The sequence below is a fragment of the Lactuca sativa genome, chromosome 7 (genome assembly GCF_002870075.4).
Source record: "Lactuca sativa cultivar Salinas chromosome 7, Lsat_Salinas_v11, whole genome shotgun sequence".
In the NCBI taxonomy this organism is placed as follows: Eukaryota; Viridiplantae; Streptophyta; class Magnoliopsida; order Asterales; family Asteraceae; genus Lactuca; species Lactuca sativa.
In genome coordinates this window covers 139,183,490-139,200,059 of record NC_056629.2, presented here as the reverse complement: position 1 = coordinate 139,200,059, position 16,570 = coordinate 139,183,490, and the positions used below count along the sequence as shown (strand labels likewise).

The 16,570-nt window shown below is 41.1% G+C and overlaps 1 protein-coding gene and 1 non-coding gene across 2 annotated transcripts; one reads left to right on the top strand and one right to left on the bottom strand.

Annotated features, from left to right (window-relative positions):
• Positions 1 to 245: 245 nt before the first annotated feature.
• Positions 246 to 15,071, bottom strand: LOC128127335 (polyadenylate-binding protein RBP47B'-like). Its single transcript, XM_052765799.1, has 5 exons — positions 14,936 to 15,071; positions 13,995 to 14,227; positions 557 to 666; positions 360 to 456; positions 246 to 275 (listed from the first exon to the last, which is right to left on the bottom strand). The coding sequence occupies exons 1-5, from the start codon at positions 15,069 to 15,071 to the stop codon at positions 246 to 248; spliced, it is 606 nt and encodes a 201-aa protein (XP_052621759.1).
• Positions 15,072 to 16,083: 1,012 nt separating this feature from the next.
• On the top strand, positions 16,084 to 16,190 carry LOC128127503 (small nucleolar RNA R71). Its single transcript, XR_008225291.1, has one exon. It is a non-coding gene; the product is annotated as a small nucleolar RNA R71 (small nucleolar RNA).
• The last annotated feature ends 380 nt before the right edge of the window (positions 16,191 to 16,570 follow it).

Here is a 16,570-nt window from a genome sequence, read left to right as displayed (position 1 = left end):
CAAAGTAAAGTACGTTGCATAAGTTGTTAGCCTACATTTACAAATGTGTAAATGTTATAATAAGAAAATTTTGAAAATACAATCCAATAATTGGATAGAATTTTGACAGGACAATATGTTAATAAGAAAGGATATCAAAATGTTGTAATATGCTATAAACAACAACCTTATCCATCTTCCCCCTTTGATGAACTTCATGCTTTTGCTCCATAAATTTGACCGAAGATGAACAAAAACACCCGATTTCAGCTTTCTTTACTTAAAACACCAATAACCTACTCACTGATAATCAATTAAAAAAATACAAAATAAAATAAATCTGAAAAGTGTGTTTGTCGCATATCACAATTAATGTTCACCTGTTTAGTAGCTATGCTTTTTCCCCAAGAAATGTGGACTATAGTTTGACCAATTTGACTTCCATGCATCCTTTGAATTGCTTCTTCAGCAGATGTCCTATAGGAAATTAGTAATTAACTCTTTACAGTTTTTTCATGCATTAAGTTTTTTTTTTTTTGACAAATTTAAGACTTAGCTGTTGACAAACTGAACAAACCTGCATCCTTTTGCAGTGGAAATTTTGACATAAACTATTTCACCAAATTGCAAGAAAATTGACCTCAATCCCTCCTCTGCAACACTAGGGTCAAGATTGTCGATATAAACCTGCAATAAGAAAGATGAAAGTTATGAAGAAAATGGGCATAAATGTATAATTCAAAATTGCTAGACTTACAGTTGTGTTTGTTAGATCAGTGTCCATTGGGATATCAAACATGCATATTTGTGGTTAAAAAAGTTAGTGATCGAGTGATGGATCACTCGATTTTGTATGTCTGCCTGCAAAAAAATGGAGGTAATCAATACATTCACAAATCAGAACCAAAAAAAAAGTTGGTGTAAACATACGAAAATTAGTAACCAGATCTCATTATTAAGATCCACAATCCCTTCCTTTATATTGTACCGCATAAAAAACCATGAAAATAAACATATTCCTAAATAAATTCAATGACTCAAGGATTCTCTCATTCGTGGCAACCTGATGCATTATAAATAAGCCAAACAACACACATATTATCATTCTTTCTAGAAACATCACCCTCTTAGTTTTCATCGATCACTCATGATCAAAATATGGATAAATAAAAAAGAAAAGGCAATCTCCTTCAGGCATTTCATCAGACACTTGGCCTGCATCTCTAATCTATGATACGACAATCAACCTGAACCTATCTTGGATCTTGGATAAACTATATAAATACATAGTCCCTCTCAAGGAAAGACATCGGTGCAAATTTAAATGTTAAACAAATGATGCACGCACATGACATGAACTAATAAATTAATCAACCAATGTTATGATTTATATCTCCGGAGAGAAGTATACTAACAGATTTTGAGGCATGATGTCCCTGTGACACACTCTAATATGTAGAGAAGCATACCAATAGATTTTGAGTCTTGATGTGTATGCCACGGCTTTGAAAATCTGCAGCATAGTCAATGAAAATGGCTTAGTGATGATACAAGATACAACTAAAGTTGAACATGGTCATGTCACTGTCGCGTGGAGGGAAAGAGAGATCTAGTAGTGCACAAACATTTTAAGGGCCTGTAATGACCTGAAAACAATGTATACAACTGAATTCAGCATCCACGTTATACACAGAAATCATTTCTAGTAAAACAAATTCGTCTTTAGTTCAATACCTAGCCAAGAATATAAGCACTTGAATGCGAGTATGGTTCGATGCTTTTCCTTCCATCGTCGATCAAACAAAATTTCCAAATTTTGTAACCTAAGGTTCATAATACGTACCTGAAGCAAACAAATTTTGAAATTGTAGTGAAGCCAAAATCCAAAAAAAGATAATCCAAAAATCTCAACTGTACAACTTACAACTCGGTTGCACAATTCGGTTGTTCCCGATAAAGGCAAGAAAAAAACGAAAGGAAAATAGAAGATACAGGAGGAAAGCAGCAAAGGCTATACCTGATTTGTACCTGATCGTTGCTGCAACGACTTCGACCACGACTTCGGCCAGAGAGTGGTGGTGGAAGCCCTCTTCTTCAAAGCGGAAGCCCCCCACTGGCAGCGGACCCTGGCCGCGAACAAAACCCCCAACCCCAATCGCGGCTTCGTGGAGCACACGTAGAAGTATCGACCCGTGAAGGTGGTAGAGTTTGAGCTGCCACGTCAGCAGTGCATGGTGTACCTTGACCTGAAAAGGGAAGAAAGCAAGAAACCTTAAGTTTCTTTGTTTGAAACCTTCGTAGGTCTGTTAGAATCAGTTGCCTCATCTGCATCGTGTCTGTTGGAATCACTTGCCTCATCTGTATGGTCCCGTCTGTAGATTGGAGAAGAAAAACAAAAGCAACGATCAACATAAATTTGAAGGTGATGAGTTTAGACGAAGACTGAGAGTTTTCGAAAAGCGGTGAAATCTGAATATGGTTGGATGAGAAAGCAGGTGGGGGGAAGATAAGGCAGAACCAGCAGGGGAGATGCGGGAACGACACGTATCGGCCTCATCCTTATCTTTACACATCTATTAATAATTTAAGGGACCAAATTGCCAATATACCAAACTTTAGTATCAAAAATCCGAACCACTGAAAATATGAAAACTTTTGGGTTATTTTTGCCAAAAAATCAGAATGTTCACAATTCCTAAAAACTATCCTCCTTTAATATATATAAGAATATTAGAATAAAAATAAAATAAAAATTATACAAATTATAATAAAATAAAATTTATACAAATTATAAGATGATATATTTTATGTATTTAATTGAATCAACAATTATAATTTTATATATAACTAAAAAATATCTTTTAACTAATAAGTTATTTAAAATTATTAATTAATAGTTTTGAGTTTTTACTTAAAAATTTAATTAATTTTCTAACCGTAGTTTCCACGGGTTATAAACTAGTAATGCAATAACTAAATGCAAACAACAAAAAATCAGCCCGTTCAAAAAGCAAAAAATGGCCTGTTTAACTGTTTTGATATGAAAAAACCCGTTGCTTTAATTCGACCGTGGGTTCATATCATATATTCATATTAATTACAGTTTTTTTTTTGTTTTTTTTATATTTTATATAACTGGTTAATTAAAACTATACAACGTTATATATTTTTAATCTATTTAAGTATAATATGCACTCCTGCAAATGATATTTAAATTAATTAATGCACTTAAAATATCCATGTTTTCACATTTAGTGACGATATTTTTTGAAAGAATATCAGTTAATGGATGAACGCCTACCGATATATTACAATAAACATTTTTCTAATTTTAAAGAAAATAATTAGTAAATTATAGCAGTATTAAAATAACAATATACATAGGCATATTTGTTTACGTTAGATTGGTTTTTGGTTATTTTATTTCTTTTTGGTGTCTTTTTATAATTTTAATGTGTTATGCTCTATAGTTTATACAGCAGCAATGTTTCAAAATCTAACAAGCCTTATTTAAATACAATGAATTTAATAAGATTAACTTTTAATAACGACAACATTTTGTAACATATTATAAACAAAAAATCTGACATATTATTTTATTGAACTGCTCTAACACATAAAAAAGCTAGCCTTTCTAATAGTAAATTAAAATAACTTTGTTCAAACATGGACATTTTTTTATTACATTTTGGTAAACCACGAGTTCATAGTATTACATTTTAATTTTATTATAACTAGTCGACTAAAACTACACAACATTATATACATTTTATTTATAGAAGGCCGGTATTGGGCATTTATTTGGTGTGCGATTGCATATGAATTTATGGGGGCGTTTGAGGGGACAAAGTGGGCAGTTGCAAATCTCCAAATTTTTTTCATTATATATTTTTATCTAAGAATAAAAAGTTATAATAAACATAATGACCATTTTTTTCTTATTCGTCCTGGGTTTTTGAAAAAATTTAATTTTTCGACCCTCTATATGATTGTAACAGCCCGGATTCCCAGGTATTATTCATTTATTTATTTTGGTGATTTGTGAGGAGACTCGGCGAGTTGGAGCCTAGACTCGCCGAGTATGATCGCGAATTTGGACGCGGGTTCGCGTCCGGACTCGGCGAGTCCACGCTGTTTAATGAAACCCTAATATCTCGGGTTTGAGACATATTTAAAGGGTTTTATGCCCGTCATTTGCACTCATCAGTCCCCAGAGTGAAACTCTAGAGCGATTGAGTGATTCAAGTGAGGGAAGGAGTCATTATTGATCTTGGAGTTGTTGTCTAGCAAGGAAAAAGGAGATCTAGCCAAGAGGAAGCAAGAGGGGTGGATTCTTGAAGATTTAAGGTCCAGAACATCACAACTGAGGTACAATCTCGAATCATTCTCTGTTATTGTGATGTTCATGTAGATTTAGGGCTTTTGAACCCATTTGTGGCTAAATCTAGTGTCCTCATGGTCCCTTAGCGAGTTAAGGTCCTGGATATGGACCCATAGAGGTCCAGAGCACCTCCTTACCAAAGCTTTATATGCATCCATGGAGGTATTGGCTTGGGATCAATGTATTTAAGGCTAAAACACCATTCATGAGCTATTCAATGCTTGATGAGCATCAAGATTTAGACTTTACGTGGTCAATAAGATTAAGGAGACTGGATCTATGAGTTAGTGAAGCGGATCTGACCTCAGAAGGTCGTTTGGGGTTGTGCATGGAATGCACTCGTCGAGTCCATTCCCCAGACTCGGCGAGTTGGTGCGGGTTGTTCAACGATTTCGAACCAGGGGTTGAGTAACCAAGTCGGGTAAGTGACTCGGTGAGTCGGAAGAGATTCAGAGGGATCGGGTTCCCGTAGGAACTCGGCGAGTCCACGCCAGACTCGGCGAGTCAGGTTGACCGTTAACCGTTGACCGTTGACCAATGTTGACTGGTTTGACTTCGTAGTGTTAGTCAGCCAGAGTCGAGGTAGTATTAAGTAGAAATACGTTTGTGTTGTAGGAGGACGATAGCTCGGGAGATCGAGCACTAGTGGTTAAGAGATTTACGAGTTACCGAGACACGCGAGGTGAGTCTTCTCACTATACGTTACCTTGAGTGGTATTATGAGTTGACCAGAGGGTCTTATGTGCTATGTATGAGATTATGTGCTATGTGTTATATGTATGCTGTATGATTGTGTAGACCGGACCAGAGGGGCCAACGATTTTGACCGGGCCGGAGGGCCCAATGAGTTGTGACTGGACCGGAGGGTCCGATGAGCTGCGGGACTGGAGGGTCCCGCTGAGACATCTAGACCAGAGGGTCGGATTTAGCCTTGAGTGGCGTATTTGTGGTATGTGGTATTTTGGGGAACTCTCTAAGCATTTATGCTTACAGTTGTTGTGTTTGATGTCTCAGGTACCAGCGAGGATCGTGGGAAGGCGACGGTTTAAGACGTACACCCACACCGATGGAGTTTATTATGTGTAGAGATCTTGGGATTTGTTTTTGAAAACAGTATTGATTATGGATCTTGATTTGTGATGTGATACGTTATGTGATTTTGAAAAAGAAAATTTATTTTGAAAATTTACGGTGTTACAAGTTGGTATCAGAGCCTTGGTTTGAGGGATTCGGATGCACCTTCGGGCGTATTTGAACTCAAACCGGGGATTTGAGAAATTTTCAAATAAAACTAAAATTTTCTAAAAAGAAAAAGAGGTTTTGGAAACGAGCAGAATGGGAGGTGTGTACGGTCAGCCAGCGCCCGAACGGTGAATCCCCAAAATACCCTTACATTATATGTTATGAGTTATGAGATATAATGTTGTGCATGTTAGAGAGGCTAGGTATTCCTATTAGGACTAGAGTGGGCCTGATTTGTGATGCCTTAGCTTAGGAGATCGCTGCTGCTATGAGATACTTTGAGAGTGAGTAGGTAGCAGTGAGGAGCTCAGGAGAGGGCTATTGAGGGTAGCAAGTGCATAGCGAGAGTAGAGTATTTGCGATTTGGGATCCTAGGAGGAGGACTTGGGTTGTATATCGATTCGGTGTGGACGATAGTATTGGGCCCGTACTATTGAAGACACCGGATTGGTGCGCAGTCCAAGTAAGAATCCTTAGGGGTACCAGGAGAGAGGATGTTTGAGTTATCGAGTGTGAGTATACTCGAGAGTATCCCTGATAATTCTTATGTTGTATTTCAGAGGTTGATCATGGTTGGGACACGCCATAACCCCGAGAGCAGTGGGGTGAGCGATGAGGAGATCCGTCGGATCATCCATGAGGAGGTGGTTGCTGCCATCAGAGCTGAGATTCCAGATATGTTTGGGTCTATTAAGACCACACTGATCGAGACGTTTGACGAGCGTTACGCTGCTTTGACTGATGCTGCTGTTGCTGCAGCCACCGTAGCTGTTGCTGCTGCGAGACCCTAGGGTGGTGATTTGTTGCTGTACCGAGAGTTCAGCAACTCGAAACCACCGGAGTTCGATGGTACACAGGATCCGATCGCCGCTATGAGGTGGATCTCAGACATAGAGGGGTGTTTTTATACGTGCTCGTGTCCGGAGCACTTGAGGGTGCGATTCGCACTTAACCAGCTTCGCTTGGGGGCGAAGGACTGGTGGAAATTCATGACCGCGAGCTATTCTACAGCTGAGCTGACTACAATGACCTGGGAGAGGTTTACTGCGATGTTTCGTGACGAGTATGTTCCCCAGGTGGAGAGGGAACGTTTAGCTCAGGAGTTTCTGACCCTCAAGCAGGGGACAGAGTCGGTGACAGTGATTACGAGGATGTTTCATGAGCGGGCGCTGTTTTGCCCGAAGTTGGTGTCCACTAAGCAGGCTCGCATGAGCCGTTATCTGAGTATACTGAGGAGGGACATCCGTGAGTTCGTGGCGAACTCGACTTACCGGACATTTGCCGAGCTCCAGGCAAATGCTCGGAAGAGGGAGATTGAGCTTGAGACACAGGCGAGGGAGGAGACTGAGTTGCAGAGGGGTGATCGGTGACAGGCGCAGTCACAACCGGCCGCCAAGCGGGCAAAGCCCGTTGATTCGAGGACGGGCAGTTCGAGGGGCCGCACTTGTGGGAAATGCGGCAAGAGCCATGATGGGCCGTGCAAGACTTGGGTATGCTACAAATGCGGGAAGGAAGGACATTTTGCGAGGGACTGTCTGAAGGGGTTCTCGGTTTGCTTCCATTGCAACCAGACCGGCCATCGGAAGGCCGAGTGCCCCCAGCTTCAGAGGTCAGCGCAGGGATCTGCACCTGTGGTTCGTGCTGCTGAGACCCGGCCAGTGAAGGCCGAAGCACCGAAGGCTAGGGGGAGAGCCTTCCAGCTGACTGCGGAGGAGGTCCTTGCAGCACCTGACGTCGTGGCGGGTATGTAATCTTTATCTTTTTTATGTTGAGTTTATGCTATTGTAATTGCTATATGTTATGCGTAGGTACTTTTCTTGTGAGTTCTGTACCTGCATTGCTTTTATTCGACTCGGGTGCGAGTCGGTCTTTCATATCTTTGGCTTTTAGTCGGCACATTAGTATTCCGAGGGAGACGTTGAGTCGACCTCTGCGGGTTTCCATAGCAGATGAGCGTGAGGTATGTGCTACCGAGGTGATACGTGGATGCATGCTGGAGATCTTCGGGGTGGAGTTCCCGATTGATTTGATTCCGATCGCTATGGGGGATGTTTGTGTCATAGTAGGAATGGATTGGTTGATCCGTTTTGCGGCTGTCATAGATTGCGAGCGTCAATTGGTGACGATCCGAGATCCTAGTGGGGGAGCACTGACGGTTTACGGCGAGGGGACTCGTGGTGGTTCGGTTTTCTATTCGGCCATTAGAGCGAGGCGGAGTTTGCAGCAGGGCTGCAAGGGGTTCGTAGCCTATGTGACAGATGTGCGAGAGGCTGCTGGGAGGCCAAGTTCAGTGGATGAGGTGCCGATAGTGCGTGAGTTCCCGGACGTGTTTCCCGAGGAGTTTCCGGGTGTGCCTCCCGAGAGGCAGTTGGAGTTTCGTATCGATCTGGTTCCCAGGGCTGCGCCTATCGCCAAGGCGCCGTATCGGCTAGCACCGCTACAGATACAGGAGTTATCCTCACAGCTGCAAGAGCTGTTGGGGAAAGGGTTCATCCATCCCAGTAGCTCTCCCTGGGGAGTGCCGATCCTTTTTGTCAAGAAAAAAGATGGTTCACACCGGATGTGCATTGATTACCGGGAGTTGAACAAGTTGACGGTCAAGAACCGTTACCCATTACCGAGGATCGACGATCTATTCGATCAGTTGCAGGGGGCGTCTTGGTTCTCCAAGATAGAGTTGAGATCGGGATATCACCAGATGAGAGTTCGGGATGAGGATATCTAGAAGACGACGTTTAGGACTCGTTACGGGCATTATGAGTTCGTGGTGATTCCATTCGGGCTCACCAATGCACCAGCGGCGTTCATGGATCTCATGAACAGGGTGTGTAGGCCGATGTTGGATCGTTCAGTGATTGTTTTCATTGATGAAATCCTGGTGTATTCGAGGACCAGAGAGCAGCATGCAGAACATTTGAGGGAGCTCCTCGGAGTTCTGAGAGCGGAGAGGCTTTTCGCCAAATTCTCCAAGTGCGATTTTTGGTTACGGGAGGTCCAGTTCTTAGGGCATCTCGTTAACCAGAATGGGATTTTGGTTGACCCGGCTGATGTGTGTAAAACTCACTTAGTTTTAATCCTACTTTAATTATCAAATAACACACAAAAGGCAGTGAACCTATCAATTGTGGTATAGCTAAAGCAAGTAGGGTATCGAACACAGGGAACGGCAAATTAAATTAAAAACTAATTCTATCTAAATTACTTTAGCAAATAAGGGTTTTTCTCTAGTTTTACAAGACTAGAAACTTATTAAACAAAACTAATGCAAGGCTAGAAAAGAACAAATTAACTAGATTCAATAATGGGAAAGAAACTTCTGTTTAGTTCAACTCGGTTAACTTTATGGTTGCTTTTAAGGTAATAGTGCAATGGATTAATTCTTTCGTTGGTTACCGATTCAAGTGATTAAGTTGTGTTCACTACCCTAATCCTTAGCAAATAAACTAATTCAAACAGTGGCCAATTGCTTAACTTAATTATATTTACTAGATTAATTATTCGGGTTAAGTTAGACTTGCAATAGCTAATTAAATTGTTATCTTTAATTAACCTCTTGTTCAATAGTCATCTTACAAGCTTGCACATGAATTGACTCAATTTACTTATTAATCCTAGTTTCATATTCATTAATCCTAGACATATGATTTGGTGGTCACTTATCATATGAGGTTGATAATTACTAGATGTTCATGCTAATTAACTATCTTCCTATTAACAGAAAATAAATTATCATTCATACACAAGGTTCTTTAGCAAGCTAATATAACAATTAATCACCAACTTAGAATTAATCCTACCAATCAATCAAACCATATTGTCAACTTTGTATCCCCAAACAGAAGTATAAAGAAATTAGTTCATAACTAAGGTGAATAACAGCAAACAAATAAGTTCAAGTTGCTTAATCATATTGACAAAACAAGAGAATTAAGTAGAATGATGAAATTACGCCTTAATTACTCCCGGAATTGGATTCTAGCTTCTTTGGTCGACTTCTAGGGTTCTTCTGGCTTCTTATTCGCAGCTTAACACCTCTGAAACTTCCCAGAATTCTCCCTTCTCGATCTGTGGAATTATCTTTAAATAAGCGGTTCGACTCGTCGAGTCAAGTGGTGACTCGTCGAGTCCCTCTCACATTCTACGTAACCTGATAACTGTCTTGACTTCCGAATGCTTATCTCTCTGAATCCGCGACCGGACTCGTCGAGTCAAGAGATAACTCGACGAGTAGAAGCCTTATTTTGGCTGTTTTCTTTCTTCTTTCCACTCTTGAGCTCTCAACCGCTTCTCTTGCTTCCTTTCGCTTCCGAGCTTCATCTTTGGACTGAAAAACACAATTTAACACTTTTAAGTACCTTTTGTCCATAATATGCGATAATTTAGCCAATATATGAATAAAAAACTATACTAAATACACACTAAATATGCACATATCAAAATACCCCACACTTGTCTTTTGCTTGCCCTCAAGCAAAACTGAATTTTAACACATTAGAATCACATATAATAACTCCAATCCAACCCAGCCATCACGCCAAGACCGCAACGCATGCATTTGTGTCTAAAATTTTTCCTAAAGAACCCCCCATATTCCAAATACTCACAATCCTCATAAACATTCACCCACTCACCCCGAACTATGCTCATTTTATGCAACCCTCCGAATCCATCCTCAGAAAACCTCTTAACCTCAAGGTATTTTTAATCGAGCAACCCAAGCATACATATTCTAGAAAATTACAACTTTTCGATACCACTATGGAATTCTTTGAATTCTTCACTTCTTTGACATTTCATCTTTGATATCTTTGAATTCACCAACTTGTACTAGCTTTTGGTATCTTCAACTTTTTTGATTTTTGGAATTTTGATCTTTTGATCTTCACTTTAACTTTGATGCTCCAAAAATTCTTCAACTTTTCTTGTAATTTTTTCTCTCTCTTTTTTCATGTATTTCTCACTTTTTTTCACTCAAATCCTACATGCTTAAGCAGGGGCGCTCAAATTCAACCTTTATTGGCTAATGATAACAATTTTCCTGGATACATTTCAGGTTTAGGCTGCTAAACATATTGCATCCCTCAGGCTGAGCGAGGTCGTGTTTTTGTCCCATGATTTCACTAGAATAAGAAGGCCACAAATGCACTAGAACGTATATAGGCTCAACTAAACATTTGGGTCTTCATGTAATTATTAACACAATCTAACATGGAATCCTAGTTTTTACCAAAATTTTCTAATTAAATCCTAAATAATACTTTTGGTATGCAAAAATTTTTTTAAAATTGACTAGTATGTAACCAACCCCCTACCCCACACTTATGTGATGCAATGCCCTCATTGCATACTATGCATGATAAAGAACAATAAAAATAAGAAGAGAATTGGAACAAACTCCCCTGGGATAGCAGTGGATAGGTTGATCACTTCCATGTTAAGCTCCAACTTCAATCAACTTCATACATGGAAACAATCTCATCCATGTATCGTGTGGGTCGCTCTAAACATGCGAAAATCGGCATAAGATCTTCAAGAAAGGAAATGGAAGAATAAGCGAGCAAGTGGGACCAGTAGCAGCATCAAATCAGCAGTCCATCGGTGTAAAAGATGATCGACTCGTCGAGTCTTATGATGGACTCGTCGAGTACCAGCGCGCCTTCTCAGAATATGTAGAAATACAAGGCGACTCGGCGAGTCTGCTTAGTGCACTCGTCGAGTAGGCCACTGAACGAAAAATCTTGGTATTTTGCAACTGTTTTAGCTTCTAAAAACTTCTTTAACCCTTCCTCACATTTGGACTCAATTGCTCATACCCCCTAGGACCGGACTTGACACTTTGACGTTAAAAACTCGCTTCCTTGACTCGCTCTCACACGAAAAACAACCATGCTTTACCTCATCCTAAGCAATCAAAATGCAATCCTGAAAATACTTAAAGCAAACAACTATTAAACAAAATAATATCTTAAAGCATACACACCATAAATAAAACAAAATAAAAATGCAAATTGTTTAAACACAAAAACAAAAAATTAATCCTCATCCTCCTCATCATCGTTATTGGCTCCACTTCCTCCCGCTCCGCTATGGCGTGCACTAATCCTCTCGTCCCACGATGGAATATATGGATAATTCCCACCATCAATATGTGGAATATTGAAGTGGTCAAAAAGTCGTATGTGGGATTGATTGCTAAAATTTAGCCCCCGCGCCATTTGGTCTTGCATCCGCCTCATCTCTATGTTGTACCAATCCATTGGTACATCTTCATTCTCTACCGGAATCACCGGCGGCTCCTCCTCCATATCCCGTTCTCTTCTCGGTCTCACCCTCCTTCCCGGTGCTTCAGGACCTACAACCGGGTCATCATTTGGGATGGCATAATGGCCACCACCATAGTCTTCAATAATTCGGGCCCTGCGGAAAAGAATAGGATTAAATGGGGGTGTCGGGATCAAAGTCATGAGGTTCCAGGCACCACGGTTCATCAACCCGAATGAATTAGCCAAACGGGTGACAAACATGCCTCCATTGATGCGCGATGTTTTGCGATCTTTGACCGCACCCGCTGAGAGGTATGAAGCAATACACCATGGAATGTTGCAAAAGACGCCGGGTGTGATAATGCTCCAAAGGTAGAAAACATCAAGGTTGGAAACCTTGTCATCGTCCTTCCTCTGGTTGATGGTGGAGGAAATAAGGCGGTGAATGAGGCGGTGGGTCGGGGATCGGATGCTCCCTTCCTGCGCAGACTTCGGGATATAAACTTTATTCCTAATAGTGTTCCACCAACCCGTGCTCGTGACTCCATCGGGGAACGCCATATGAGTGTTTGCCAAGAAAGCCCGAAAGAGGTTCGTAGAAACCAACGGTTGATCATAAATCCCTAGCCGGCAAGCAAGATCCACCACCGAGCATTGACGATACTCGCCCCCAAGACAAAAAGTAAAGCTCGTGGGTGATACACATCCACTCCCCCATGAAAAGATACCGTGGAAAAGCACTCTAAGCAAAGCTCCAAATACACCGGCTCTTGCATGCGGAAGACCCGGCTCCACCCATCACACACCATGCTGTTGCCTTCATGTTGGAACTCCTTCAAAAGGTAAGGAGCTAGTTCTTCTTCATAGCGAACGCTCTGCAGCCATTCCCAATCAATTCTGTTCGGTACATACACCTCCTTCTTCTTAATGTCGGAGAGCTTCTTCTTCCACTTCCTCATTGTTGAAGGGGATTCGATTTGCGGGAAGTTTAACCATGGAAACTCCCCTTGGCTACCAGTTGAAGATTGTCCTCTTCTGAACATGATTTCTGCATAGTAAACACACAAAACCCAGAAACACAGAAAATAATTAAAAACTGGAAGGTTTCTGTAAATCGACTGGACTCGTCGAGTCCATGCCTGACTCGACGAGTCACGTAACCTGCACGAGTCAGTCGACGGGTTGCATGAAATTGGACCTTAAAACTTGTAATTTCTGTCAAGGGTTTTTGTTCAAGGACTTCCTACTAAGTAATAAGGTCAAACTAAGCATTCAAAACAACAATATTCATGAAAAATCGAAACCCTAGAATTTCATTATTTTTCAAAAACGGGTTTTTTACATGCAATTGCAGGCATAGATGGCCTTATACTCTCATTTTCTTTAGAAATCAAGAAGAAAGTTGTTACCTTTTGAGTTTAAACCTTGAGAAATTGAAGAAGATTTGAAGATTTCTTTGAATGCTTGAGAGTGTTTGCGAATGGGGTACCCGGCGAGTGTGATGTTGAAATTGAATTTTTAGGGTTAAAACCCTATTTACCAGATGTAAAAGTAATTTCGAAATTAATTTTTTTTCTGTAAATAAGACCGACTCGTCGAGTTGTGGTTAGACTCGCCGAGTCTGGTCGCGAAGTTAAATTTTTTTTCTGGAATCCATGTGGACTCGTCGAGTCGTGGTCAGACTCGGCGAGTCATTTAAAAATTTGCATATTTTTCAAAATTTTTCTGTTTATTATGAATAATTTCACCCCACACTTAAGCTATGCAACTCTCAAGCAGACATGCCCGATGATTTAGAAGATTTAAGAATAAAAACGAATGGAAAATAAAACGAAAAATAAAAAGAAGACTAAAAAGTAAAAGAAAGCAAACTCTATTGAACGGGTTGCCTCCCGCCAAGCGCTTCTTTTTGAGGAGTCATTAGCTAGACTCCTTCCCATTTACGTTTTGTCGCCTTCAAGCATCGGGAATGTGCGCCGTACTTTTTGTGGTTTATACTTAGTCTTGTAGGCGTGAATCTTTTTCTTGTAAGCTCTTTTCAATTCGTCTCTTCTCTTTTTCGCTGTATCATCCTCAGCTGGTTGGGCCTCTCTTTTCCTCTTCTTCTTTTTCAACCTATGCTTTTTCACCAATTTTTGAACCTCCTTTTCTTTAAATTTGATAACTTCATACTTCATGATGGTCTGTGCTTTAGGTTTAGTGGTGAATTGGTGATCAGCTTCTTCCTTCCTATCCTTTATTCCTGCATCCTTTCCCGTTCCTAACCCTTCTCCAAATGGCATCGTATCAATGCATGCCACATTGGCGTGTTGTACCTCCATTCCTTTTTCCTCTTCTGCCAATTGTTCTTCATAAACAGTAACTGAAACCAGGGTATGTGAAGGACTATTCACAAACAGATCAGTTTTGGTCAAGTTTCTATCCAGATCGACTGGACTCGTCGAGTCCATTATGACGACTCGGCGAGTCGGGTCGGGTTTCATCAATTCTGGATCGTTGTCTGAGTCGGCTCCTTCCAGTAGCTTTTCTAGCTCCTCCAAGTCTTTGTCAGCATCTGAAACTTCTTCTGAGTGTAGCGTGAACTTACTTGGGTCTTCTTTTAATAAAATATCAAGCTCTTTTTGCAATACCTCATCATCTAATTGGATAAATGAGATTTCTTCTCGCTTTTCTTCTTCTTGCTTGATCTCTGGATTAGCTTTAAACATCACCGACTCATCACCCACTCTTAATGTCAAAGTAGTCTCGGATATGTCAATTAGGGCACATGCGGTGTTTAAGAATGTTCTGCCCAAAATAATTGGTATTTCGGGGTCTTCTTTCATCTCCACCACCACAAAGTCTACTGGGAAGATAAACTTGTCTACTTTGATAAGGAGATTTTCACATATGCCTTGTGGATGAATAATTGTTTTATTTGCCAACTGGATTCTCATATTTACCGGCTTTGGCGCTGGTAAATTTAGCTTCTTGAAGAATGAATAGGACATCAAATTAATGCTTGCCCCTGAATCAGCCAAAGCTCGTGTGGAAACATCATTGCCAAATTGGCACGGGATTACTATATTACCCGGATCACCCTTCTTCTCAGGTAGCTCATTCATCAATATCTCCGCGACTTCAGCAAGATCTTTCCTGGCAGCAAACAAACCCTTAAGCAAGTTAAAGTATTTGGGAGTTTGGAGCATTGTGTCCACGAATGGCATATTGACTTGTAAGGCTTTAACATGCTCCACGAAGGTTCTATAGGCTTGAACTTTTTCTGAAGGAATGGCTCTGGATGGGTATGGCAAAGGAGGGTTGTATGTCTTCAGAAAACTTGGTTTTTTATCCTTCCCGACTGGACTCGTCGAGTCCATTTTGGTGACTCGGCGAGTCGGGTCGAGTTCTTCTCGTTCTGGTTCTTCTTCCTTTTCTGCCTTCCCTTTTGAAACCCTTAGTGTTTCTGCCAATTCTTCTTCACTGCTGGAGGTTATTACGCTCACGTTCTCGTTCCTTGGATTGGGTTGGGTGTTGCTCGGAAGTTGACCCGGTCTTCTTTCATTCACTTGATGTGCAAGTTGGCCCAGTTGTTTCTCTATGTTGAGAATAGAAGCTTGCTGATTCTTCAACATGTTTCTGGTTTCCTGCATTGCCACATCATGATCATTATGCCTTTTCTCGGACGCGCTTATGAATTTTGTAAGTATGTCTTCTAAGTTCGTCTTCTTGTCCGTCACCGGTTCCTCCCTTTGATAATAACCCCTCTCCCTCTGCTTATATTTTTCTTCCTTAGCCTTTCTGTACTCTTCGTATGGGAGCCACTCTTTCTTCGGTTTCCTCCAGTCTTCATCATATCTGTCGCCACTGGAATAAAATACTTGAGCCTTTTTATTTCCATTCTCGTCTCGATCACAATCCTTTGTAAGATGGGGGCCGCCACAAATTTCGCATCCTACCCTAATAGCATGGATCGTTTGATCCATTTTCGTCATTCTTCGGTCTAGGCTATCGAGTTTAGCTATTACCGCCGCCATACCATCGTTTACCGAATTTACTGCTCCGCGACTCACTTCATTCCTCGGGTTGTGGTATTCTCTAGAGTGCTTAGAGAATTCTTCAATCAATTCCTTTATTTCCGGAGGTGGCTTTCGGGTGAGCGGGCCTTGTGAATCGAGTAGTTGCCTTGTGGTGACATTTACTCCATCATAAAAGATGGAGACCTCCTGTTGGCTATTTAGATCATGGTGTGGGCAATTTCTAAGCAGACTCTTGTACCTTTCCCAAGCTTCATAAAGAGATTCTCCGGGTTGTTGCTCGAAGTTGGCAATGGCTTTCTTTAACTTGGCTATCTTGGAAGGTGGGCAGAAATGGTCAATGAACTCTTCTTTCATTTTGGCCCATGTGGTGACCGATCCGGGAGGGAGTGACTTCAACCAATCCTTTGCAGCTCCTTTGAACGTGACCGGAAGCATGCGTAGTAGCTGGACCTCGCGGGGCACATTAGGTACATTGAAGTAATCCGCCACGTCATTTACTTCATCTAAGTGCTTATAGGCGTCTTCATGATCTCTCCCGTAAAACGGTATCTCCTTGAGTTGAGCGAGAATATGGCCCTTTAGTTCGAACGTAGCGGTAGCGGGGATTGCGGGTTGCACAAGTCCCGGGCCGGTGTCATCACGCATCCTTTTCTTCCACTCCCCCATGGGGATCTCGTCAATATTAG